This window comes from Merops nubicus, unplaced genomic scaffold (genome assembly GCF_000691845.1).
Source record: "Merops nubicus isolate BGI_N331 unplaced genomic scaffold, ASM69184v1 scaffold2467, whole genome shotgun sequence".
Taxonomy (NCBI): domain Eukaryota; kingdom Metazoa; phylum Chordata; class Aves; order Coraciiformes; family Meropidae; genus Merops; species Merops nubicus.
The window spans coordinates 2,017-28,393 of record NW_008622134.1 but is presented as its reverse complement, the minus strand read 5'-3'; the positions used below and the strand labels follow the sequence as shown (position 1 = coordinate 28,393).

General features: G+C 37.3%; 1 protein-coding gene across 1 annotated transcript in view; it reads right to left on the bottom strand.

The window, feature by feature from the left end:
* The window catches only part of SPAG17 (sperm associated antigen 17), a gene marked incomplete at its 5' end in the record, with an annotated part of 66,012 nt that extends 39,957 nt beyond the window's left edge, over positions 1–26,055 (bottom strand). The window contains 17 exon segments of the mRNA XM_008944664.1: positions 4,583–4,696; positions 6,368–6,496; positions 7,048–7,159; positions 9,424–9,518; positions 11,175–11,359; positions 14,302–14,456; positions 15,451–15,567; positions 16,384–16,472; positions 17,641–17,871; positions 19,532–19,682; positions 20,798–20,911; positions 20,994–21,131; positions 22,025–22,140; positions 22,492–22,573; positions 22,666–22,679; positions 23,317–23,461; positions 25,874–26,055. Coding sequence (XP_008942912.1) covers positions 4,583–4,696; positions 6,368–6,496; positions 7,048–7,159; positions 9,424–9,518; positions 11,175–11,359; positions 14,302–14,456; positions 15,451–15,567; positions 16,384–16,472; positions 17,641–17,871; positions 19,532–19,682; positions 20,798–20,911; positions 20,994–21,131; positions 22,025–22,140; positions 22,492–22,573; positions 22,666–22,679; positions 23,317–23,461; positions 25,874–26,055 — 2,169 coding nt within the window.
* Positions 26,056–26,377: the final 322 nt, after the last annotated feature.

Below are 26,377 nucleotides of genomic sequence, written 5' to 3'. Positions count from 1 at the left end.
ATAAAAGCTGGGACCACTTGCAGGGAGTCAGGAGTGTCTGTCTGTGGAGTGCACTCCACAGAGATTCCTGCTTAAGGAGAGGCCTCCTGACTCTCCCTGGGGCTGGGCCCTGGTCCATTTAGACCTTTGTGAACGTGGACTGATCAGGTAAGAGTTGCCATGTGGGCACCTTTACCGTATATGTTTAGCTTTCTGGCCTGGCTGTTTCCCTTGCCAGCTATGGGAAACCTTGGTTCTCTGTTCATAACACCTGTTGTGGGCCGAGTTATGTCTTCTCTGGGATCGTTGGGGTTGACGTCAATTATATATGAGCTGGTTGACCTGTTTGTACCCCCAGCGGTCATTTGTGTTATGACGTTTTTGCTTACAATACAATCTACTTATTAGTTTCTCTTCCTGCTGGTTGTATCGTTCCTGTTAGGCCTGGTCATTGGCATAACAACATGAGCCATCAATGTGCAATCACAGCTCAGAAAGCCAATAATGTCCTGGGCTGCATCAAAAGAAGCGTGGCCAGCAGATGGAGAGAGGTGATCCTGCTGCTCTACTCTGCCCTGGTGAGACCTCACCTGGAGTCCTGTGTCCAGCTCTGGAGCCCCCAGCACAAGAAGGATGTAGACATATTGGAGCGAGTCTAGAGGAGGGCCACTAAAATGATCAAGGGATTGGAGCACCTCTCCTATGAGGACAGGCTGCGGAAGTTTGGGTGGTTCAGCCTGTAGAAGAGAAGGCTCTGGGGGGAACCTTATAGTGACCTTCCAGTACCTGAAGAGGTCCCACATGAAGGTAGGGGGTCTGTTCAAAAGGGTTTGTAATGATAGGACAAGGAGTAACGGTTTTAAACTAGGAAAGGATAGATTTAGACTTGGTATTAGAAAAAAAAATTCTTTAATATAAGAGTGATAGATCAATGGAATACACTGGCCAGAGAGGTAGTGGAGGCCCCAACCCTGGAGTCATTCAAGGTCAGGCTTGATAGGGCCCTGGGCGACCTACCTAGGTAGAGATGTCCCTGCTTGTGTAGGGAGGTTGGACCAGATGACCTCTAGAGGTCCCTTCCAGTCTAAAACATTCTATGATTCTATAAAAAGAAAGAAATGCATCTGAAAGCATGTTGATAGAACTATTCTGGTTTGACATCATATAACTTTTTTGTAATGTGGATGAAGTGTTAGCGTATTTTTTGGCTGAAAAAGATAAAAGGTAGTCCTAAGTGACACCATGTCCACTGTTTTCCAGAAGGTTTTGGCATAGATGGTTTTAGCTCTGCAGGTATAATGCAGGGGGCACCTTAAAAATAAAATTCTTAACTACTAGCAAGGCTGCCTGCATGTTCATTTGCCTTATGGATGATTCTGGATTTATGGAAACTGCAAAGTTGACCCAAAATTTAAGAATCTATGGCTAGCAGAAACTATTAGATCATCAGGTAATTAAGTCCTATTTGTGAGTCCATGATAACAAGCTTTCCACCTCAGTTCCTAAGCCTTCAGTCTCAGTTTTTGTCTTGGTGCTAGCATTAGAGAAATGCACAGGTACATGAATATATTCATACACCTTTAGCCTGAAAGGGAAATTTAGATGAAAGATTTTTTGAAATGTCCATCTTCATTAGCTGATACATGAGAGTCTGATGCTTTATTAGGTGGCTCTGATGCCATGTACTGATATTTATGCTGTGTGGCTTTTACAGCTTATTGGAAGTCTGAGGAAAGGTGAACAAATCTGTTTTATTTGTAATATGCTAGAGTTAAATTCTCAGCTAATTATGTAAAATAGGAAAGTTTAAAATTCTCCATAAGGTACTGTAATGGTTTGAAACCTGCTGCCCCTGGTGGGAGGAGATCTGAGACCTAATACCAGCTACAAGCCTGAATGAAAGGGGTGTATACCTGTTCTATTCCCACTTCCCTCTTCCTGTCCTCGGGACTTCCTGCCAAGGTCTATAAAAGGGGCGAGAAAGGCACGCCTCTGCCTCTTGCTCTCTTGCTCCTTTGCCTTTCACCCCGGACACACGCTGCTGCTGCTGCTTGTGGTTTCCCTGTGCTACACGTGGCCGTGGCCATCTTGGAGACCTGGGCCTGATCTACAGACTGATTCCCTGCCTCCATCCACGTCCAAGGATTGTGCATCCAGTCTCAATCCACCTCAATCCAGCGAGATCCAGCACTGGGGAGCCTCAGCACAACATTTGGGTTTTGTATATTTGGAAGTTTAATCTTCCTTGCCTTGTTGTTCCTATAACCCCCCTTACCCTGTTAAACCCCTGCCCTTCTTCCTTTCTGTTCCCTGTTAAATAATATATTTCATTTTGTTAATTTTCAATTTGGTGCAAGGTTTTCATTATACCTGCATTACTTATTTACATCTCTACCTGGGAACACTGAGGGATAAGGGAGGTGGGACACAATTCTACCTTCTAACTGGGACAGGTACATTCCAATACACATTTTTTAGACAGCATGGCCATGGAATAAACAAGTAATAGTACTCCTCTCCAGGAGGATGATGAGAAGGAACAGTTGACTAATAAGCTTTGACTGAGCTAGTGCTCCACCGAGAAGCAGAACAGCTGAAATGAGGATTCTGAGGTAGTTGTCCAATAGAAATATTAGTGAATATAATCCATCTTGTGAGGTGAGTATAAATATCAATGTGAACACCACAAACTGGGTATAAGCAAGTTCTTATGTACAATGAGGGGAACAATCCTTCACAGCTACTCATGCTATGAAGTGGAGCACGCTCACTTTCAGACAATGCTTCTTTACAGAGTGCTGAATTTAGGAGGAGAAGCCGTTATAGGCTCTTGATGCCTAAGGAAATTTCACCTATCTCGATACTCTGGTTGCCCTGAAAAATGAGAACAGTATCTGAAGAGAACACTGAAACAGAGTGGATTGTTGAGACTAAGGGAAAGTGTCTTTAGAATTCTTGAGAACCAGGAATTTTCAGAGGACTGTCAGATTAAGGAAGGTTTCCTTTCTTCTGGACACACATGCCAGTTTCCAGCATTTGAAGTTGTACTCTTGTAAGTTAGTCAAAGCACAAAGAGCAAGTGCAAAGGTTCTAAAACACCCAGAAGAGAAAGCCCTACAGGTGCTCAAGTAGTGGCAGATTCATAAAGCAAGGAGAAGCTTGCTTATAAAGCCTGGTTATAAGGTAGCCTGATGTTATGTTTTGGTCATGCTAGTGAAAACAGGTAATAATTCAAAACTTAAAACAAATAGTAGCATTCAACCAAGAAATAAAAAAGATGCATAAAGCTGGCAAACAGCCTTGAGGTCTTTTGTCATCTCAGCTTCCCTAAAAGGAAGATGGAAGAGAGAAAATGAGAAAAACAATAAGAAAAATGAGAATTAGAGCAACTTCCAGAAAGTTATTTCAGTAAGGCAGAGAAAATGAGTAATATGTACCAAATTTAAAAAACCCGTGGAGAGAAACTGTGGATTGCATTGCATACTATTCTACATGTAGATGGATGGCCCACAAGAATAGTCTAAACCAGAATATTTCTGCTCAGCATTTTTTCTGAGCACTTATGATACAAACACCCACAAGGGGAATTAGGCATAAAAAAGTGACTGTAGAAAAACTACAAACAGTCAAAGAATACCAGTCAGAAGTGCTGCACTAAAGCTCAACATGACAAGGATTATTCTAATGTAGAGTAGGATTCTTACACAACACATGAAAGAGCCTCAGCTGATATGTAGGTGTTTAATTATACATTTCTTTCTTTTATGCCCAAACACAAGTTTTTACAGTCCACTACATTGTGAATGCTCTCTTGGCCCAAGTTTAAAAAGTGCATTTTTAGTAATTAATTTGTAAAATGTATTTGAGTAACTAAAAATGAGTGTATAGTTGAATGGTTTACCACAGTCCACACAAAGATGCACTCAAGTAAATGTTTTCATATTTTAAGAGCTGAGAAATGCTGGGATTATATTCTGATCAGAGGAGGGTTTCACTTTTAGCCATATGATGGTTTCAGTGGTGTTTCAAATGTAATGGAAACAAAAAGCTCTGGGTAAAAGCAGACATTATTTTCACTATGTTTTTGTGAAGTAATTTCTTTGAGTTTGTGAATGTGTTTACTGAAAGGTTGATAGAAATCCCTCATTATACCTGCACGACTGTTACCTAAAGTCTAACTCATAACAGAAAATGGAAGTTCCACAATCACCTACATAAGTTTACAAAAATATTATTTCTTGGAAAACCAAGAAGACTCCTCAACAAATCACATTTTCTTTGGCTCAAATGAACTGGCTGACTTTGCTGGGCTACTTAATAACAACACTTGCAAGCTTCTCCTGCACTGCTCTGTTTTTGCAGTAAGTAAAAAAGCATGGTGACTTCCCTCCATTTTGAAATTTGAATCATAGGATATTCTTGACAAGGCAATCTCATCTCAAGCCTTCTTGAAAGTTCCCCACCTTTTTGTAACAGCTGATGAGAAAGGCAGAACTGCATGCAACAAATAATTTGGTTATGGAGTGTATGAAAAAAAAAAACAAAAGAAAAAAATCAATTCTCCCTATGTTCTCAAATATCCTCTTCTATTTGCTTATTTTACCTGCTGTCTTCCCTGTAGGTCCATAATAACTCAGGGACAGCTGGATTCCATTTTCCAAGGTGGCTGAAAAAGATCCAAACTTGCTCACAGCTTTCTTTTGATTTTTTGATTTTCCTTTAAAAAAAAATTAGAATTCATTTTAAAGACAGCAACACATATTAAAACCACCTGACCTGTAAACCAATGACTGATGTGAACAGTGGCACCTCAATGTGAATTACTAATCTGTAAAACAGATTAGTATAGGATAGGGAAAATTTTATCATTCCATTCATAGAGAAGTATATAATAGTCAGTTTGTGTAATATAGCTGTAATTTTTCATCTACAAATAGCACTCTAATTAGCTAGGCTTGAAAAAAATGGTTTAATAGCAACTAATGGTGAAAAGTCTTGGTGAATTTAAACAGCAACAAAACCTAATTCAGGAGTCAAGGACCTTTGTTTCTGTTTCCTGCCCAGCTGAAGAATGCTAAGTGCCCATTTCTATCACATGTGGCCTATGCACCAATAAAAGTCACTGTCCTTCAGTTATTGTGACAGGGACTGCGCCACAAGGAGAAAGTAAAAGCAAGGAGAAAAAAATGAGAAATTAGAACCAAAGCTAAGTTTGGCATTTGTGAAAGTGGATAAGGAGACAAGCTCACTTATAGAGGTGCAGGGCAACATGTCATGTGATGAGTATGACATCCTTGAAAACCACAAGAACTATGCAAGGTGACACCTCTGAGATAGTGGCAATGGATCCTATCCTGCTTCTAGTTCAACTGCCACTACCTTACAGAAATGTTCTGCTGGTAAGATGAAATCATTTGGACTTCCAGTATAGGGAACAACTTAGAACTGTGAGGAACATCAGAGAAAACTAACAAAAGACAAAGAAGGCGGGCACTCAACACCTAGCCATCCCTCAGTTCTTTCATCAACAAGGCACATAGGCCGAGACCTTGTCTGCTCCTAATTACTGTCACTGCAATGTTCTTCAATGACCACCACCTGCAGGATGCTGTTTTGCCATTCTGACTGCATCAAAAGCTTACCACTGTACCATTTGGCCACTGCCTTTCCGTAAGGTACTCCTGTTTACACAGGAGGAAAGCCTCTCACTCGTGCCATGTGAATACAACTTGCCTCAGACAATAGCACACTGGTGACTGAGAATAGCGTTTGGCAGATCCCAGAATGACACAGGATTACTTTCACAAGGGCAGACAAGAAACATCTCATCTGTAGAAGGGATGAAATTTTCTATTCAGACAACTTACAATTACATCACTGGCAGCAGTTGAAGCCAAGGAAAGGAGCAAGAGCAGGATGCTTTTTGACCACAAAAAGAGGTCATCTGACCCACAAGAGGAAGTCCAGTTCAAAGGGGGAAATCTTCCCTTTCAAGAGCAGACATTTACTCTGGTCACAATGGACATGATTCAGTTTACAACTCCTTAGGCTTTCCCAGGACACAGTAAGATCTGAATGAGCTCTCCACTAAAGAAGAAAATTCCTTTTGTGAGGTATGGTGATTCTTTTCACTGATTTTCTTCCTTTGGAAAAGAGACTGGTGTGCACATGTTGACCTGTACTGTGCTTCTACATCTTGGTAAGATCTCTCTACATGGTGCTTAAGTCAGCCAAGTGGACTTTTACTTCTATTTACAGAACACTGATCTTATTTATCCTCTGCCATTAACAGGATTTTTTTTTTCATTCCTTGATAAGGTTTGCATTCAATTACTAAATAAATCATTATTCTATTAATTCTTTATAACACTGCTGTCAATCCACTAACCTGATCTGATTTTATGTTCTTCATCAACTTCTTGCACTTCAGCTTCTTTTAAGTCTTTCTTGGGGTCTATGATATGAATGAAGAAATTGTGGTTGTCTTTTATCACTTTCACCTTTACAAAAGTTAGACCTGTAAAGCAACAGAATATTATTATTGCTCCTAGTAGGCTTCAGAACTGCACTCAAAAACCGCTGCACTTCGCAACTATAAAACACACACAAAAAAAGAAAATGGCTCAGAAATGGACTGAATTGCTTAGTAGTAGGTCAGGAAGGCAAAATTAAAGTTAGCAGAGTTTACACTAAATATTCAAAAACTTACTATTAGATCTGAGAGGGTGCAGAACAACCCTGTCACTTAGATATATCACATCTGACTGGACAAATTACCGGGATATGCATTCTTGAAATATCATGCATTGGTTGCCATTGAACAGATAAATATAAACTGATTTTTCTCCATTCTTAATTGGCTGGTACTTTAGCTATCAATTGTTAACATACTACAGGAAAATGTAAACATTAGTAGTGATACAGGCGAATATGGATTTGCATGGTACTCTCACAATGTCTTTAACTGAATTTTTATTCCTGAGACATGAAAAAACATTTATGGTTTAGGAAACTAAGCTATCAGCTACTAGCTGAGCCATAGCAAAGCATAAAGAATGAAAGAATTACCTTTTACAAACTCTATCTTCTCTACTTGAATCTGTCCTCCATCAGATGGGAAAAGATACTGATTGGTTCCTGATATTTGAATGAGATCCTCCCCTGTATTGTAGCCTAGAAACTGGAAAGATGAGTTTTAGATTATGCATAAATGAGGAAGGCAGAAGCCATGAAAGAGGTACATGAAGGACAGAACATAAGGATCCCACTGTTCTGGTCAACATTGTTTGCTTAGCTATTTAACTAACGTAATAATGACCTCAGCAAATACATAGTATGCTATTCTCATGTCCAAATAATTTCTCAGTTACTAATTGAACTAATTTGTTACATATGAGAGCAGAATCTGGTCCTTCAGTGATATGGAGCCATCATATACATTGATGAATAGCAAGTAGACTGGTGGCTTAACATACAATGGGAGGGAAAGAAAAATTCCGTCCAAGTAGAAAGAGACAAATACCAATACATGGGACAAGATAAAGGGCAGATAAAGACTCAGCTTTCCACTCCCTAAAATATGGAATTCAGACACTGTAAATCTGATGCTTACATTGCTGTGCCTTCCAAAGAGCCACAACTTAGCAAATATTAGTCAGTGAAGTCAAGTAAGTTCTGACTGAAATGTTCAATATCTCTGAGTTTGAAGTCTGTGCTCAAGCAAGTTTAGAATAAAATATATTGACCTACACATATTTTGGATGCGAGGCTTAGACTCTGCAGCGAAAACTGCCTAAAAACTGTCTGGACAAAATTAGTACCCCCTGTAAGAAATACCCCTCTGTTAGTATAATGGGCAGAATAGCTTGTATTAGGGCACTCCAATAACATGAATTTTGAAACAGAAACTGAAAGAAATTGCAAACTCCTTTTACTTGATTTCCATTATAGACAGCCAAAACTTCAACTAGGTCTAGCAGTCGCTGAATACATGAGTTTGAACAGGCCTTTATGTTCCCCTTTCCTACCTTCTCCCATTAAAATCACATTTTTAGGCAAAATTCATCCCATAAATACATTTTCCATGGGCACAAAAACATGATTAACTTACCTTTGTGTTTATGTAATATGCACAGAAACCCATCAAAGTTAGTTAAATAGAGTTGTGTAGGATAATCTTAAACATCAGAAACTGCATTCCAGAACTTTTAGGAAAGGATCTGCTGCTAAAACGATGGAGTTAAACAAGACCTAGTCAAGCTTAATTTGGCCTGAACTCCAATTTCACAATGAAAACCAGTTCTGCTGTAAACTTGACTCTTTATATAGTTAGCACTTTCCTAATGTGGTGCAGTAATAGAACTCCTTTGTTTCAGTGAGATTCATGTAGACAGAGGTTTCTATTACCTCTTTGTCTCCAAACATGGGCACACATCAAGAATGTTGCACTTTTCCCAGGTCGTGGTCGGCTTAGCCACCACAAGACCAATCCCTTACCACCCATTGGACCCCTGACCTGTAGGTATCCCACCTCTGTATCCTTACAGGACAATGCCTTTTGTAAACCCACCTACCAACTTATTAAAAACCTCTGATCCCAAGGCCACATGCTCTTTTGCTTCTTCCCCTGGTGTGGGTGCTGTTATCAGTGCCTGCCACAGGTGTTTTTGTTTGTTATTTTCATGTTATTAAAACCTTTTATTTTGGAAGAAAGCGATTGCTGCCCATCCCTCCTTTAATTGCCACTCTCCTTCTGTTCGCTGAAGACCACCCTGGAGGTACTACTAGGGTCCCGCTGAGAGTCTTATCTTCCCAGGCAAAACCAGCAGCATAACTGACATATTTTTGAAAAGTAATACTCCTTACCTTGTAAACTTTCTCAGAACATGGCTCTGGGATGCTGGGATCTTCCTCAAGTTCAGGGGATTTGGCTGGCTCATCTTTAAATTTCTCTTTGGAAGATCTCATGTTGGAACCTTTACTTTCTTCACTTGTTATTGTTTCCTGTCCTTTCTTTTTACCTTCTAAATTTTCTTTTTTTCCCTTTTTTTCTTCCTTAGGTTGTTCTTCCTCTAGTAATTGGTCCTGCTCCTCCTTCAAAGCCTATATTAAATGTTAGGAATTCTAAAGACTGTAGTTCTCTTTGTATTACAAGGTATGTCATACATGCACACTGAAAAGAGCAAAAATAAACTCAAAGAAACCAATGTTCTAAGTCACTCTAAGACATGTTTTCCACATGTGCTTACAGTTTTACAATATCACACACTATATTTTGCATAAAATTAATGACTTATTCAATCCACAAGTTCAGTCATTCTTGGTCACAGATGTCGTATCAGATGATTATTTGTACATTACACATTCAGTCCTAAAAATTATTTTGTTGTGCACTTTTCCACAGTGTTTATAACCAAATCAGAATGCATCACTGGTATGCCTCACCTTTAGAGAGCCTTCTCTGACAAAAGGATTTTTTCCATTGTTAGACTGAATTTCTGGAATGGTCTCTGTTACGCTCTCAAGTCCCAATGTGCTGCCTTTGAAAAACAAAAAGGGAATAAATGAAGTTATAAATAACTTCAAGTAAGTCGGATAATTTTTAAAAATTGAAAAATTCAAATGATTCCAAGTAAATTAAAAAATAGATTTAAAAAAATTCAAAGTATAAAAGTAATAAAGAAAATGTTAAAGTATTTTTAGAGACAAAATAGAAAGTGTGTTCAGGTTAGAAGAAACTTCTCTGACAACTTGATAGTCATAACTGGAGGCCATATACGCTAAATAATACAACATCGCATCTAAATACTGACTCTGCTTTCTGTTGTTGAAGGCTTTGCTCCTGCAACAAGGTGGGTTTCTTTGCTATGCAGATAAGCAATGCTGAATGAACAATAACCAGTATTTCTTATTTTTGCTACTTTCACTGTTCCACAACTCAGATCCAGCACTTTAATTGGCTCACCAAGTGCCAAAACAAGCTCCACACCAAAGTCATAGCTATAACAACCTTTCAAGACAAAAAAGTGAATAAATGCTGTCTCAGCCTTCAAACCTTCACTAAAGAAACACCATATCCCCCATTTACCATTGGGTCTTTATAACATCTATGACTCATGAAAATGGTATCTCTCTAGGTGTGTGGTTTTTTATCATGCTTGTATACCCAATACTTAACTGCTAGAATATACAAATTAAAGTACACTAACAGAAGCGTCTAGTTAAGCTACTTTGTATTAAAAAGTAGAAATTTTAGTGTTGGTTACAGCAGTGCCAGTGAAATTGAAATCACCTGGAAACACTATTGCTGGAAATCACCTGGAGACATACCCCAGCTAGGGGTGATTATCCTTTTTCAGCAAATGAACTCCTTTATGAATCATACCTGTCATGAGGCACCAGATGGGCAAGATTCAATCTACCTCCTGTGACAGCTAGACAGGTACAAATTATGACTTGGGAGTCATAACTCTCCTTTAGGTTTCCCAACTACAATCAGACCTGTTAATTGAGTTGAGGAATACAATTTCTGGTTTTGTAAATGCTAACTGCTAGTACTAGAAGATTTCAAAGCACATTCTCAAAGAAGATGAACAAAGAAAAGGCTAAATATTGACAAAATCTTGTTCTTAAATACACAGACAATTTGGACAAAATTTCTCTTTTGAAATGAGTTTTCAGACTTTTCTGAAAACTTTTCTGCTCAGCAGTTCCTGTATGGACTACTTACAATACTCACCACCTAAAGTGGTGCTTGTAATTAAGGTTTGCTCTGCAGTCCAGTTAATTCCAATTTCCATTTTTAGCTTCTAGCCCGCAGCTTCTGACTTTCAGCTTTTATCCTGCCCTTTTAAAAAGGAATTTTCCTGAACCATGAACTAACTACTCCTCACCCCTTTGTAGTAATTTAAACAGAGATTCATATTTGTATGTAATCCTTCAAGTAATTCCATTAAATAGACACAACTACTGTAAATGCAAATTGACATGAAAGGTCTCCATTTTCAGAACAGAGGATGATGCATAATATTTCAATATGTGCATTTAATTCATTTCACAACATATTTATGTCTGTACAGATGACAAAAAGAGGTTACCGTATGAAAAAATATATGCCATTCTGCCCTGATCAACTTTGGGTCTCAACACTCAGCATGAAAAATTAACTTTCTAGGATAAGCCAAAAAGATACCCACATCTGGCTTTCTTAGAGAAGCCAGCTTGTTTGACAGCACATGCAGACAATTCTAAAGGTCCTCCTGCCGTTGCTTTTTCCAGTTTAAGAGACTCTATTTCCTTAGGCATCTTCTCTTCTTGGTATTTGACTTCTTCCTCTTTCACCCAGTCCTCAATTGAGTTGGCCACAAGCTCAAGATAGTTCCTGAAAAGCACAACATTCCTCTATTTACCATAATAGAGTTTTCACTAATACGATTTCAGGTCAAACAAGATCACTTGGCTTCTCAGTTTCTTATACAAATATTATTCTATAGCCTTTGAGAGAAGGCTTGCATTTGAGAGAATTTCTCTCAGTTTTTGCAGGAGCTGGTACTTTTCCCTGGCTGGTATTTGCTTAATATATCTCACATTTGGGATTTTGGTTATCCTTTCTGCCAAGAGGTATTAGAAACTTGTCTCCCAAAGAATGTCTGCCCTCAAAGAAAATCCAGAAAGTCAGAAAAAACAGAGACATTCAGTTTAGGAAAGGTTGAGACTAATTCTCTTCCTCGCTGTTTTACCACCAGGTAATTTATTTATATTGTCTTTCAGAATATATTTCATTTGCTTGTTCAGCAACTGAGGAGATATTATTCTATTTAATCTTTAGCTCTTCTTCATTATTGTGATAACAAATGTACTTGGAAATTGTCATCCCAATACAGATTAGAGAATCAGTGCACTGTAGCCTGGCATAAATTAAGCATATTCACAATTAACTGTTGAAGTGAACACTGAATGACAAAATGATCCAGAGCTCACATCTGTTGTCAGTAGTTGCATTATCTCATCTTCCAAAACTGTCTGAAATGACTAAAAATAGTAATTTTAGTTGAAATAGTTGATTGTGAACAATGGCTTCCAAGGTAGTATGAAGCTTGGAAGTCTTATATGCATTTGGAATCAACTCCTTGTTAGGAGTGCTACCATAATTCTTTGAAGTAAAACTCTTCACCTGTGCAAACTAAAAGAGGTTTTTAAAGAATACATGAGATCCAGTTGTTGTGTCTTCATAACATTTTGCAGTATTAAGTTTCAGATGATTCAATTGTATTGAAAAGCTCTGCATGCATTACAGTTTATGATTGTGAACAAGTAGGTGGCACAACCACTTCCTGACCTCATGACAGTTTTAAGTTCTTATTGCAGCATTACATTGTACATCCAAGAGAATTAGTATGTAGGCTATCTACACAGAATAGAGATGTATACAGCTCATGTACAGCTTAAAGACACACAAGCATCTCCCAGCTCCTGCAAGACAGGGGCAGCCTACTTTGGAAAACTTGCATGGAGAAACTGTTGATCACATATTCAGTAGGGACAAGGTGACTCTTGTTTCTATCTGAAAAAAAGTGTACAAGCTATAAAAACAAAGGTCTTGAAAACAAAAGGCAAAACTACACTGGAAACTAGAGTTGCCAGTACTGGAATAACTTGAAGATTAATATATGTTATAAATAAAAAAAGACATTATTCAAGTGGAAAATATTTTAAGTCAATGAAACACTCGTTCAAAGTCAAAAATACATGCTCTATTAATACGTATTGTGATGTCAGTACTGCCAGTGTCTGACTCAGAACCATTTCTCAGAAAGGAAATTTCTCTTTTCCAGCAACTTGTGTAATGTGCTTACTATGAATCAGTAAACAAATGTAATGAAGATTAACTTTGAGCAAAAGACTAGTTTTGATAACATCTGAACTCATGTGGCTTCCTGACCAAGTGGCCACTTATCCTAACCCGAGTTGAAATGTTTTATACACATGTATTACTGCAGTTACACATCCTCATGCCTTTGGATCCCCTCAGTCAATAGCATCCTTTGGATTTCACACACAGCCTCTTGCTGCCCACCCTTTGAACGGCACAATTCCTGAGTATTTGGATGTTCCACATGAACTACAAGACCTGATGTCCATAGAGAAGAAGGAAGGGTAACTGGGATCTCCAGGAGTAAAAGCTGCTGCGACAGAAGAAATTCAGTTGCCCCCTTGCATGAAAATTTGCTGTAATGGGACTCAATGTAACCAAGTGATTAGCAGGTAACAGAAATATAGTCCAGACAGCAACTATGGAACAATCCTATAAAGTGGGGTTATGGTCACAATAAAGAAGTAACCCTTTCAGTGAAGTTTTTTCTAATATCCAACCTAAACCTCCCTTGGTGCAACTTGACACCAGTTCCTCTTGTACTATCACTTATTACTGAGGAGAAGAGACTGACCCCCACCTCACTGCAACCTCCTTTCAGATAGTTGTAGAGAGTGATAAGGTCTCCCCTCAGCCTCCTTTTCTCCAAGCTACACAACCCCACTTCCCTCAGCTGCTACTCAGAAGCCTTGTTCTCTAGACCCCTCACCAGCTTTGTTGCCCTTCCTTGGACATGCTCCAGAACCTCAATGTCCTTCTTATAGTGAGGGGCCCAAAACTGAGCACAGTATTTGAGGTGTGGTCTCACCAGTCCTGAGTACAGGGGGGATGATCACTTCCCTACTCCTGCTGGCCACACAAGCCAGGTTTGTGCTCTTGGCCTTCTTGGCCACCTGGGCAAACAGCTGGCTCATGCTTAGGTGGCTATTGATCAATACCCCCAAATCCTTTTTTTGCCAGGCAGCTTTCCAGTCACTAATCCCCAAGCCTGTAGTGTTGCTTGTGGTTGTTGTAACACAGATGAAGGACCCAGCACTTGGCCATGTTGAACTTCACACCATGGGCCTCAGCCCATCAATCCAGCCTGTACAGATCCCTCTGAAGAGCCTCCCTACCCTCAAACATCTATGCTCCCACCCAGCTTCATATGGTCCACAAACTCACTGAGGCTGCTTTCAATCCCCTCACCCAGACCGTTGATAAAGATACTGACAAAGAACTGGCCCAAATACAATATGGATTTTTATAGTTTGTGATAAGGTGTCACACAGAGTTACAACATGGTTTTCCTCACTCAGAAAATTTTACACAGTTTTACATCTGTATGAGTTGCTTTCTCATAAATGTGTTACAGCATGATAATTTGTAATTTCAAAACTGTGCCCCAAGCATAGCCATGCAGGCTTTAATAGAAAATGACTGAAGAAGACATGAAAGATAAAATCAATTACCTGAATCCAACATTAGAGTGCAATGCAATACCCCAAGTCTCTTGGCACAAACGATATTGATTCATAGGATTGTGAAGAACCATTAGCAAAGAGTTATCTTGGGTATGATAAAGGGAATCAATACATCTATATTCTTGGCATGCAGTATGAAGAACCTGAAAAATAAAGAAATAAAGGTACATCCTCCCTGCAGACAGTAGCATATGTACAGAGGCTAAACAGCACAGCTTTAGCACAAGATGCTTCAGAATTTTGCTTTCCTACAGGATGTAAACAAAGCATTTGGATCCCAGGAAATCTGAAGTGTTCAGGTAAATGGGAACTTGAAACTGCTATTCATATTGAGAAGAGGTAGTCACTATGCTCCACCTTCTGAGACTGACCACGGATGGAAAAGTTTGGCTAAATAACAAACAAATAAATTTAAATGTTAAATAAATACTTAAATTTAAATAATGAAGTATTTAAATAAAGAAATAGTAAATAAAACCAGAACTATCATATACCAGGCAAAAAGAAAACAAAATTACTTTTTTTAGCTCAGTTGATTACTTGGTATTCAGTTTGCTATACTATGATCTGCACATCTGAGATTTACTGTGCTCTACATTATTCCATTCTGTTGTGTATTGCACCATCATTTTTAATGTTTACATTGTCTGCAGGCTGAAACTTATTTTATAGTCATAGCTAAAAGAAAGACTTTTAAACTATTATTTTTACAGAACAATGCAAGTGAAGTAAAGCTTGCAATATAAATGAAGCTTGTACCCCCTGAAAGGGTGAAGTACTAGTACAACCCAATTTTCTATTTGCCTATAAAACATATACCATATAGGTATTTCCAAAGTATGTTTTCACATACACTGCACTAAATGAGTCCTGTAACTGCCAGGAAGTATCAAAAGCAAAATCACTTTGTCTCCATCACACATATTGCAAGAAGACTCACTACCAAAACAGGACAAATTAAATTTTACACAAGAAATGGAAAAGTAGCTAAAGAACAATGGGGTTTGGTAAAAATGTAAAAGGAATAAACCGGAATAATTTTTATCTAGCAAGGAAATACTCAGTACTCTGCCACTAATTCTTTGTACAGCATTCTGAGTGGTGATTGTATGTGTAAGACTGTCAGTTTATAGATACCTGAAGAAGAACATGGGGTTCAAAATGCTCAGCACAACTCCAGTCTGTCAAACAACGCCTCTGTGTCTTTTTTATTTCTTCTAAGTTAAGTCCTAGGCCACAGTTTTCCAGACTCTCCTCAAAATACAACAAAACAAAACAATTAGTGTCAACATTTCAGTTTCAGTTGTATTAAATTAACTGTAATCTTGTTGACTTAATAGACAGCATCCCATGTTGCATCAGAGTTAACTGCATAACACTGCACATGTGTAGACCCGTATGGCACTATTTAATAAAAAACACAATTACTCCCAAAGGTTTTTGGTCTTGGATATTTTATGGCAAACAATCTAAATATTTTTATTATTAGGTTATATGTTTTTGAGTTCTGTAAGCAATTATGAATATTTAAAAATGTCCTATGAAGTAATTTTAAAATTGCTATATTTATCCAGGGCTGTATGGCAAGCAGGTGTTTCTGGGAATGCCAAACTACACAGACTGTGAGTGCTGCACAGTTTGGCAATGTCTCTCAATCTCTTATGCTAGTATTTGACCCTTGGTATGCAATCAAACCAAAACAGAATTGTCATTAGTAGCTTCACCAAGATCCATCAACTTACAACACAATGAAAGTGATTACACAGTGCTTATGGCACTATTTGCCAAACATCACAAAAACATTTGCATGCAGCTTTGAAAAGGAATCCTCAGTAACATGTCCTAGCATTGAACAGTTATTTTCTGTTGTCTCACACTAAAAAACAAAGAGATCCATCAACTTACAACACAATGAAAGTGATTTCACAGTGCTTATGGCACTATTTGCCAAACATCACAAAAACATTTGCATGCAGCTTTGAAAAGGAATCCTCAGTAACATGTCCTAGCATTAAACATTTCTGTTGTCTCACACTATAAAACAAAGTTTACTCTGTTCCTCACCCTTGCCTTATCAGCAACAAAAAGATCTGATTCCTTATTCAAAACGGGATCTGCCAGACCATCTATTCCATCTTTGCCATTTCTTTCTGTATGCCCTGGAAATTGAGAGCAGAATGTTAAGAAGTGTTCCAGAAACTTCATCCCTAAACACTAAGGTTGCAGTGATGCAATTTCCTTAGCCTCCCTGAGGAGATTGCCATCAAGTTGAAGCTTCCTTTTATGATGCGAATCCAATAAATGCACGATCAGTTCTGCTACAATTCTTTCCTAAAAGAGTACTTTAAAATCCAGGGATAACAACTGCCAGACAGTTAATTAAAAGAACAACAAAAAAAAGGAACAGCTTGTAAGACCCACTTAAATCATCCTCTTTATCTGTCCTGTGCTGGCTTTGCATGGCCAAAAAGATTAAGAATACTCTAAGAAGTGCCTTCAAGACCCATACATGAAGAACCTTTATCTACAACTTCCTGAAAGGATGTTATAGAGTGGTAGGTGCTGGTCTCTTCTCACAAGTAACTAGTGATAGGACAAGAAGGAATGGCCTCAAGCTGCTCCAGGGGAGGTTTAGACTGGACATTAGGAAGAACTTTTTCACTTAAAGGGTTGTCAGGCATTGGAACATGCTGCCCAGGAAGGTAGTATTTTTTAATTTTCAACTTTTTACATCACCTTCTAGGGTCCTTGTGTAAGTTATATATCCTTTCCACTTCCTAATACTCACTTGATCTTGTTGAAGATGTCCCTGCTCATTGCAGAGGAATTGGACTAGATGACCTTTAAGGCTTCCTTCCAACCCAAAACATTCTATGATTCCATGATTCACTAGTAAATATCTCATTAACCTTATACATCAATTTTGATTTCACTCTGATTGCTACTGACTTTGTAAAGGCTTGGTTGCCACCATAACTCACAAGAGCCTGTATTCAGAAAAGTATTTAAGCAGTACTTTATGACTCTAAAATATATTTGATGTCATAATCAATAAAACAGATTTCTAGCACATACTTTTCCACAGCTATCATTTTCAAGAGTTGCTTAAATAAACTCTTAATGCCATTATACAAAATAGTTGTACAAAATACTTAGCTTTTGTCTTGATCTAGTAATCCTACATAGATACTCAATGTACAGACAATACAATACTTGAAATTCAGTGATTTGTACAAGTAAAAAATCTCAGCCCTGAAACAGCAAATTATATGGCAAAATAAATAGTGGATTTAAGTTCAAGAGTAATGTAAACAGACAGGTTTTTACCAGAGCCTATTGGAGATTTCCCACTAAGCTTCTTTTCCATAAGGAAGACCTGTCTCAGCCGTCTTGCAAACTTGTCTGGATTATCCCAAGGGATACAAGATATTTCAGAATCACCTCCAACCACAGATCCATAGCTCTCCAGGAGACCAGAATCATTCAGCCCAGTCAGCCTCATGCTTTCAAAAGTAAACACTCTGAAGGCTCTTTCTACTTCAGCCCAACTCAGAAGTTCTATAAAAGAAGTACAGTCATTAACCGAAAATGTCCTTATGGCCCAGCAGAAGATAAATAGAAGACTATTTAAGTGTATTGTTCTTGGCAATTCTGCAAAAGCCAACAACAATTTCCTTAATGGTATTGGATCACATTATGTGAGTTACGTTTTACACTGCATTTGATGTTGAACGTTTCCAAATTGCAAAATGATATGCCTAACTATTAATCCATCTTGAATGAAGTGTTTCCTACATCTGAATACTTGTTGGCTCATTAACTTTATATAAATTATGTTGATTTAAAAAGACTGAGTAGACTTAATCAAAACAGTTAACAACTAGTTCATGAAAAAGCTTCCTTATCATAAACTTTTTTATTCTTTGTAGCTTCTCAAACCAAGTATCAAATGTTTTTTTCTCTTCTGACAAAATTTTACACCCGATTTACACAGAAATATACAAAGTGCAAAGGCAATACTAAATGCTGTTCGTGGTTGTATGCATTAGTGTCCATACAGCAACGATAATCATGAGAAGGACTGAATTTTAAGACAGGTAGTTCAGTGCTGAAACCATAAAAGGAGTATCTTCAGTTTGAGATACTTTCTCTTTATGGCAATTAAACACCTCAGCATGTCACATGCCTTGGAAAAGTTGGATATCTCATCTCCTGTTCAACTCAATCACCTTGACAGAACTGAAGACTCTACCAGCTAAGTTAACAGTTGACAGAGTTTGACAGTATATTATGGTCCACTGAAGACCATCAAATTTGATACTCATCAGGTGAAATATTACAGCAATACAGAATACCTTAGTAGCTTAATGTCTAAAATTAACATATGAACAATTAGAAACAATATAGCAAATGTAAATTAATCCATCACAAGGGATTTCAGGATTGAAGAGCTGGGAAAATACCTTCAGATCCTGGGCCTTATATGATGGCATAAATGTCACCAAAGGGATTTTGATGTTTATATTTCTGAGCAAACTTTTGAAGCTACCTCAGGGTATTCATGCTGTCTTAGGGATTGTTTCACAGTGTACATCATGGTGGTATGCACACTCCAAGAAAAGGTAACTGCAGAAGCGATTAAGGTGGAAGAACTGAATGCATGCTTAGTTTGATAAAGGGACTATTTTAGAAGCAATTTCATTATTAGCATCAACAGCTTATACAGGATACATTCTATAAGCAATTGATTGTCCAGTTAAACTCTTCTAAGACACACATGCTCTTCCACCAAAAGAATGTTGGTAAGTAAACATACAGTTTATGTCAGTGTCTCTGAAAATGAATTCTATGTCATAGTATCAAAATGGTAATTTTTTTAATTTTCAACTACTGTTTTTTTAATCAGATTTAGAAAGTGTTTGTATGTTTGTGAATATAATTAAATAAATGAGTTCTAACATACTTACACCTCTTAGTCATGCATTATTTAATACTCATATTGCCTTGCCCATCAACCATGAAACTGAGGTCTAAAGTTAGTCCTCACTTGTATAGTAGGCTAAGGTATAAGCAAGAATGTGACAATAGGAAATTCTGTAAATGTCTTAGGCACCTGAAAAAACTTGTCCTGAAATTCCTGCTATTTAATAGGATCATCAACCAGAAGAAAAAAAAAAAACCCAGTAAACTATAACAGTGAAAAAGAATGTCAGTTTACCACTGGTACAATAATGCATGAGCTCATGAACTCTGGCCAAGCGTTTAGTGTTGTTTTCAGCTGAAGGAAGGGTGAAATGGATCAGTTCTGTAAGAGGCAGCTTATCCATCATTTCACGTTCAATCTTTTCTGGATTTAAGTTCTCCTGGACCTGGAACAAACCAACACACTAAAGTAAACTTTCACACCACTAGATTTCTAAAAATTATGTTTGAATATGGAAGTGTTTTTATAGCAAAAGATACAAGCATGTGCTTAAGTAGAACATAAATCTGAGCATGTGCTCACAGTGTGTTTTTGAATCACACAGTCAGATATTTTAGACAGAAAAAATGAGATACATAAGAGAACAGCTGATGACATAACAACAGACACTTGTTAGAATACTTGCCTGTGCTAGGTAGACTCAAAAATTATGGAATACAGAAATATGCACTGATCTATTTAGACAGGCAGGAGGTGCCTTCTGCATATCTTTCAGCTGGTCTGTGCTACTTCTCACAGTAATGTAGCCTGCAAACTCATTGATCGGTTTGTGACAGCAGCATCCTTGTATTTTTACCTTTTGAGACTTAACAGTATCTTTCAGCTTTGCTCTTTTTAGTATTACAATTACAGTACCTTTTCTTTGGACCATATAATCCAAATCTTTTCACTCTACCCGCTCCTCAAACACTGTGCTATATCCAGAATTTCCTCTTCATCAAGTATATGGCTGATAAAAGCATCTCTCTCAGTGATTACTCAGTCCTGCCCTCTGTTTAAATACCACCAATGTATCAAGCTCAATTTGTTTCTGAATACTGTTTTAACCAATGATTGTGCAAGTATTCCACAGACAATTTATAATTCATGAAGCTAGGCAGGCACACCATAGCTGTGAAATCTAGGACTGTATTATCACTTGTATTAGCTTCAGAGATTTTTAGAGTTTAATAGTAAACCTATACCTTACCTTTCACAGTGGGTTTTTTTTGTTCAGAAAGTCTGGGAACTGTTAGTGTGTAATAATCCCAAACCGTGCAGTACCTGAACCTTCCTGCCTTTGTTAGAATTTGGCAATATCTTGGTTATACACTATGCTCCAGGGAGTTACTACTCACTGCTTCTCAAGCAGACTAAACATATGCAGTTAGTGTGTCTACCTCACAGGAAAAATTAAAGCTACACTGTTCTGTTTTTTAAAAACACCATCCCTCCTAGTGCATTGAGTATTCACTACTTGTGGGCTTCAGAACTGTTTCTATATGACAGGTAGCACTATACCTTCAGCAGGTGCAACCTCTGAGCCAGGCTATCATGGTAGTTAAATAAGAGAGGGTACTTGGGGGTGGCAGTCTTTTTTTCACCGTATTTAGGAGAAAAGTAGTCATATAGATTCTGTTAAAAAAGAAAGATATATTAAACCCAAATAATCAGATTTATTTGGCATTTTAGGGAATGAACAAAATCTAACACAAACCTTTTTTTCACTCTGAGAAAGTGAAAGAGAAGGAAGGACAGAGGCTATATGATCAGCAATACTATGATGTAGCCCATCTGCCTGAGGCTCTGGTGCCATCAGACTAGGTGGTGTAAGGTCTTCTTCACTTGCAATAACCTGGTAAACATGACATATGTTAGTTTCCATCACAATATGACTGCTGCTTAATTTAAAGAAAACTACCAAGCATATGCTGCTATGAGCTAAACACATATCCATAAATTTTTTCAGGAAAGAAAACAATAATTTTCTTCTACAAGTAGTAAAAAATTAAATTCTCCATGTTAGTTCCTGCCGAAAACAAAGTATTGAAAAGAGAATTAAATCTTTCCTCCTATTATTCACTTTTGGAAGCATGAGAAGAAAATATTTCCAACTTGAAATGTTAAGAATTGTTAATGAAAATGGATAATTAAAAATTAACTCTCTATGAGGTGTTGGACTTTATTTTCAGTATATTTGCCTGAATCTATTGTCAGACTAAATTCCACAAAGCAAAGAAAATAAGATTGTGCTAGATACTAAAAGAAGAAAGATTTCCAGATCATACTGTGGGTTTTTTGTTAACTCATAGATTGTGCCTGAACTTAACAGGTCAGATTTGTACAGCACTAGGATTGATATACACCACTCCATGTTAGGCTTAAGACCTTTGTAGTGAGTAAAACAGTAAAGTTCAGCATCAATAACTTTGTTGCAGGACATGAAAACCTACTGTTGACTTAGCTAAGAAATGACACCTTTTTCTTCATTTGATTATATTGAATTTTCAATCTTGAAAAAATAGTCTGAGTAACACTCTGTATACAGGGTAACTACTCAATATATAAAACAACCAAACAAGTCACTTTTGAGTTAGGATTCCATTGTATTGAACCTCCTTGGTCAGTGCCTCCACGCACAATCTTTTATTTTAGGCTGAAGCAGATGGATTTATTGGTATTTGATCAATTTATTATACCAGGTCTAAGCCAAATTAGCCACAGGAATAATAAAGCGAATATTCCCACCTGTTCCAACATGCAGTACAGCATTAGGGGTACAGAAAAGTATTCCTCAGGAATCTGACTCAGCAAATCATTGTAATACCTCATGTCCACGGAAGTAGCCAAAGAATCTTCTTCCTCTGTTGTAGTAGAGAAATAAAACATTAGTATTGATTTCTTCAGAAACAACCATTTATATTACTGATTTGTTCACCGTTCAAACAATTTTTCTTAAAAGACTAACAAAGCTCATCACTGTAGAGCTCTTTTTGACTGACTAGGAGCAGATAAAAGAAAGTGATTTTCTGAAGAATTTAGTCACTGCAGTTTCCAGAGACTTTGTCAATGTATTCACCAAGAAACTGCTCTCAAAACATCATATCACATCTTCAGAACCATGCAAATAATTTCAAGGATTTTTGCTATCAGGTGAAGGAACAATATGATAGACTGAACAGGTAGAGACCACTGCTTCAAACCTTTAGCCATACCTTGTGACAAAATAACTGTTGGCAGAATTTCTTCTGCTTGCCCTTTTTTCTTTGAAAGTGTAATCTGTGATGCTGATTGTACCTAAAGGATCAAAGATAAAGATAAAACAATTTAGAACAAACAAGATATAACAAATGAGGGCTGCACAAATTGCTGGGATAAATTCATTTAACTTTGGTTACTCACCCTAGACTAGATGCTGATCTTTTAAATGGCTAGTATTAGGGGAGGCAATCCCCATCTAACTCTGAATGGAACAAGATAGTAAAGAACGTAGTTTTATGAATGTTTTAAATTAGCATTCAGTAGAACTGCTACAGATGGAGTAAGCTCATTTTTTCCCTGCCACTAGTACATGCCCTACACTTCCCTTTCTTCTGCCCACTTAAACTTTTGTCCACCATGAACATAATAAAGAACTGATCTTGAACAGAACTAACAAGTTTTTCTGGTAGTTCACAGATCTACAAAAAGACATAGTATCTCTGTGCAGGCTTATTGATTTTTCAGGCACACGAAGGTTTCATCAGAAGTTATTTAAGAAATTTTTATACCTGTGGTACTTTACACCTGTATGATCCTTCATGTTTCCCTTTTTCTGTTTCCCCAAGGCTCAGCTTTTTTTTGGTTTTTTTCCCCCCATTTTTGAGGTCTTAAATATTGCATACAAAACCTCCAATTTCATTCACAGAAAATGATACATGGAGTGATGGTCCCAAGGGAATCTTTGAGTGCAGAATTAAAGACAGTCAATTCTAGCCTAGAACTAGGCATTCTCTACAAAAAGCATGGTAAAGCACAAAAGATCCTTGCCTCAGTTATACTTGGTTGTGTCAATGTAGTCTCTGATAATGCAGGCACATTAATAAACCTGGTGTTTTCCAAGTAGTTACAATGCTGTCTTCTCCAGTCCAGGCAGTCATACATTAAACAAGCAATGCTTTCGAACAGCACAGTGCCAAATGCAAGCTACGACAGGAAAGCAAAGGGTGAAGTTTACACATGGAAGTGTCACGTCACTTTGCCATATGAGTCATTAGCTTTCTAACCAGCAGATCTACAACTTTCAATAACTTTCCAAGCGATTTTTTTTTTCCTCTACTAATTCAAAATGTTTATAGACTTAATTCTAAGAAAACAACATCTCCTCATGTTTATTTGCCTAAACACTGTTACACCATATGGACTGCCACATTCAGTATGGACTGAGTATTGCCCAGATGCTTCAGCTGTTTTAAAGCCTACATGCTCTTAACAGTAACTTTTCAAGATCTGCTCTCTTGCAACTGGAATTTAGGTTATTTTTTTGTAGACAGGAAGGAAAGGAATGGTAGCTTAAAATAATTCTTTTATATTACATGTGCACGTTTCTCCTGGTGATCAAACTGCAGTGTATTTGCCACACCCATGTTTCAGTGGTTTTAATAGAAATATTCTTCACATGTATACACTAGACATTGTGGAAAAGATTAAATTATGAAAATTTTTTAAAATTTATGTCAACAGACCTTTTCTGAGTGATTTTTTCACTTCTGTGAAATCTCCTGTATTAGGATGTTTGCCTCTAAGAGGTGGCTAAGAGACACCAGATATCTCAATTTTAAATTTCCTAAGATAAAACATTGTGAAGAAGCAAACTGCCATTAAGCACTAACTACATTAACTGACTTTTAAAAAGTATTAAGCATCTGATTTCTTCAACTCAGATCTTCTTTATGGCACTTCAAAACATGCACCCCATATCAGTGATCATTTATGGAATATTAGTCTCAGTTTTCATAACATTTAAAGACTAGAGGAGATATTTGGGAGATAAATTCTGTTTGTGAAAACAGAATTTTCAGAGTTAATATTCTTGCACTTTTCCAACTCAATAATCTGAAGAACGGCTTAGTATAAAACCCATCAATTCATATATTACATTTAAAAGATCATTAAAGCACATGAACATTTTAATTAAAATGATGGAGTGTTTTCAACGCACCATCTTTCAAAAAAACAAAGGTTTTTTTTTTACAAAATTATAAGTAACAAAACCTGGCACTACTCAATCAGACAAATGCAAAGTTTAGTATAATTACAATTTTTTAAAATCAATTTACTTGCTCTCTCCTTTCCTCGAGATAGACATAGATGTTTAACAAAAGTTTTCTGATTCTAATCATTAATGACTCTCAAAGGAAAATATTTTAAGTATATTCCTTTCTAAAGATCTGAAAGTGGAGAGTACTTGCTGTATATGCAATACTCTATAATTTTTATATTGATTTCTAAGAATTTATCACAAGAGTTTTCTTTCTGTAGATCTTGGACTTTAGAAATGCAGCAAGCTAGGAGCCAGAGACCCCCCAGCAAGCCTACCAGAACAGACTTACTCTATCCACTTATGATTTCACAGCTTAGATTTTCCCATCTGTTTCTTTAAAAACTTACAAATATTCCTTCTTCTTTAGATCTCTGCTGAATTCTGAGATACAGAAGAATGTGAAATCACAACTACAATCAGTGACAGATCATTTTTCTTTTATTTCAACCATAATGTAGCTGCTCACAGGTACACAGGATTTAGTGTACTATAAATGTTAGTGGATGAGTCTTTTAGACTCATAAATGTCAGAGAACATAGTATGGCCTTAAACCCTAATAGTATAGAGTAAAGATAAAGTAGGTTAAATTATGGCATGTTGCTTTATTTTACTTTAGCGGTTTATATTTTTTGACTGCTGCCACTGCAGACTGAAAAATATTCGACCCTTTTACATCTTTCTACACCTGAGAACCTAGGCTGGAAAATGTTTCTAATGGTTCATTTTCTTTTGCAGTGCCAAGTAACAGTCCTGACTCAGCAGGCTATAATGTGTAATAAGCCAGAGGCATGTTTTGGGCTGAACAAAAAAAAGTGGTACTGGGTATGCTAAAATAACCTCTTACATCAAAAAGCATTCTTGCATTCATTTAATTTTATTCTCATGTGACTGTTCTGAGATACAGTAAGTAGACCTGCTGTTATGAGGAGAAAAATACATTTGTTGTGTTCTCTTACATGGACATCTGACTCTCTAATGAGAAGCAATTTGGGTGTATGTAAAGATGCTGAATAAATGCAATACCTCCAACTGCTTTAAAACTCTGCTGCTGTGTTTTACAATATTCAAAAAATTTCAAGTCAGGTATTTTTATTCAAAGGATGCCTTGTGACTACATGCTGACTAAACTTGTTGGATACATACAAACCAAGTTTTGTTCAAGACTGTAAATAGACTAACTACTCTGGTTCTGTTTCATAGAATACCAAACTAAAATTCCTGTAATTTCTAAATTGGTCTTAAATGTTACAAACCCCAAAGCATGCTACGCATTATGAAAGCAGAATCCACTGACCAGCATTCCTCCATCAGACCAATCAGGGGGAAAGGCACTCTCCTTAACTAGGTGATGAAGTCTGGCAACATCAAAGAGACTTGATCCATGCTTTCCACTGTTCAGAACTGGCTCCAGGTATTTCCAAAACGTTTCCAGGTCTCTGATAGCTTCATCATTCTTTCTTTTCTCTGCTTCTACAACTGAAGTGTTAGATAAATCATGGCACAATGTCTCCCTTTTACACAAAGCACAATTCATTCATTAGTCTTCTGTAAGTTCTGTTAAAATATTCCCATCCTCAGCAAAAATCTGACACCCAACTTTGGGGTTAAAAAACTCCGGTAACATAAAGCCTCAGTGAAACAGGTTAGTTCTTTCAGAAAAAATAAAAATTAAAACCAAACCCACACCCTTACCTCTCCTCTCCAACCTAAACAATAGCAGTGAATGTTTGAAACCTAGGAAATGTAAAAATCTCAGGTTGCACTTTTCCAAAGCTGCCAGCACATGTCTTGGCAAAAC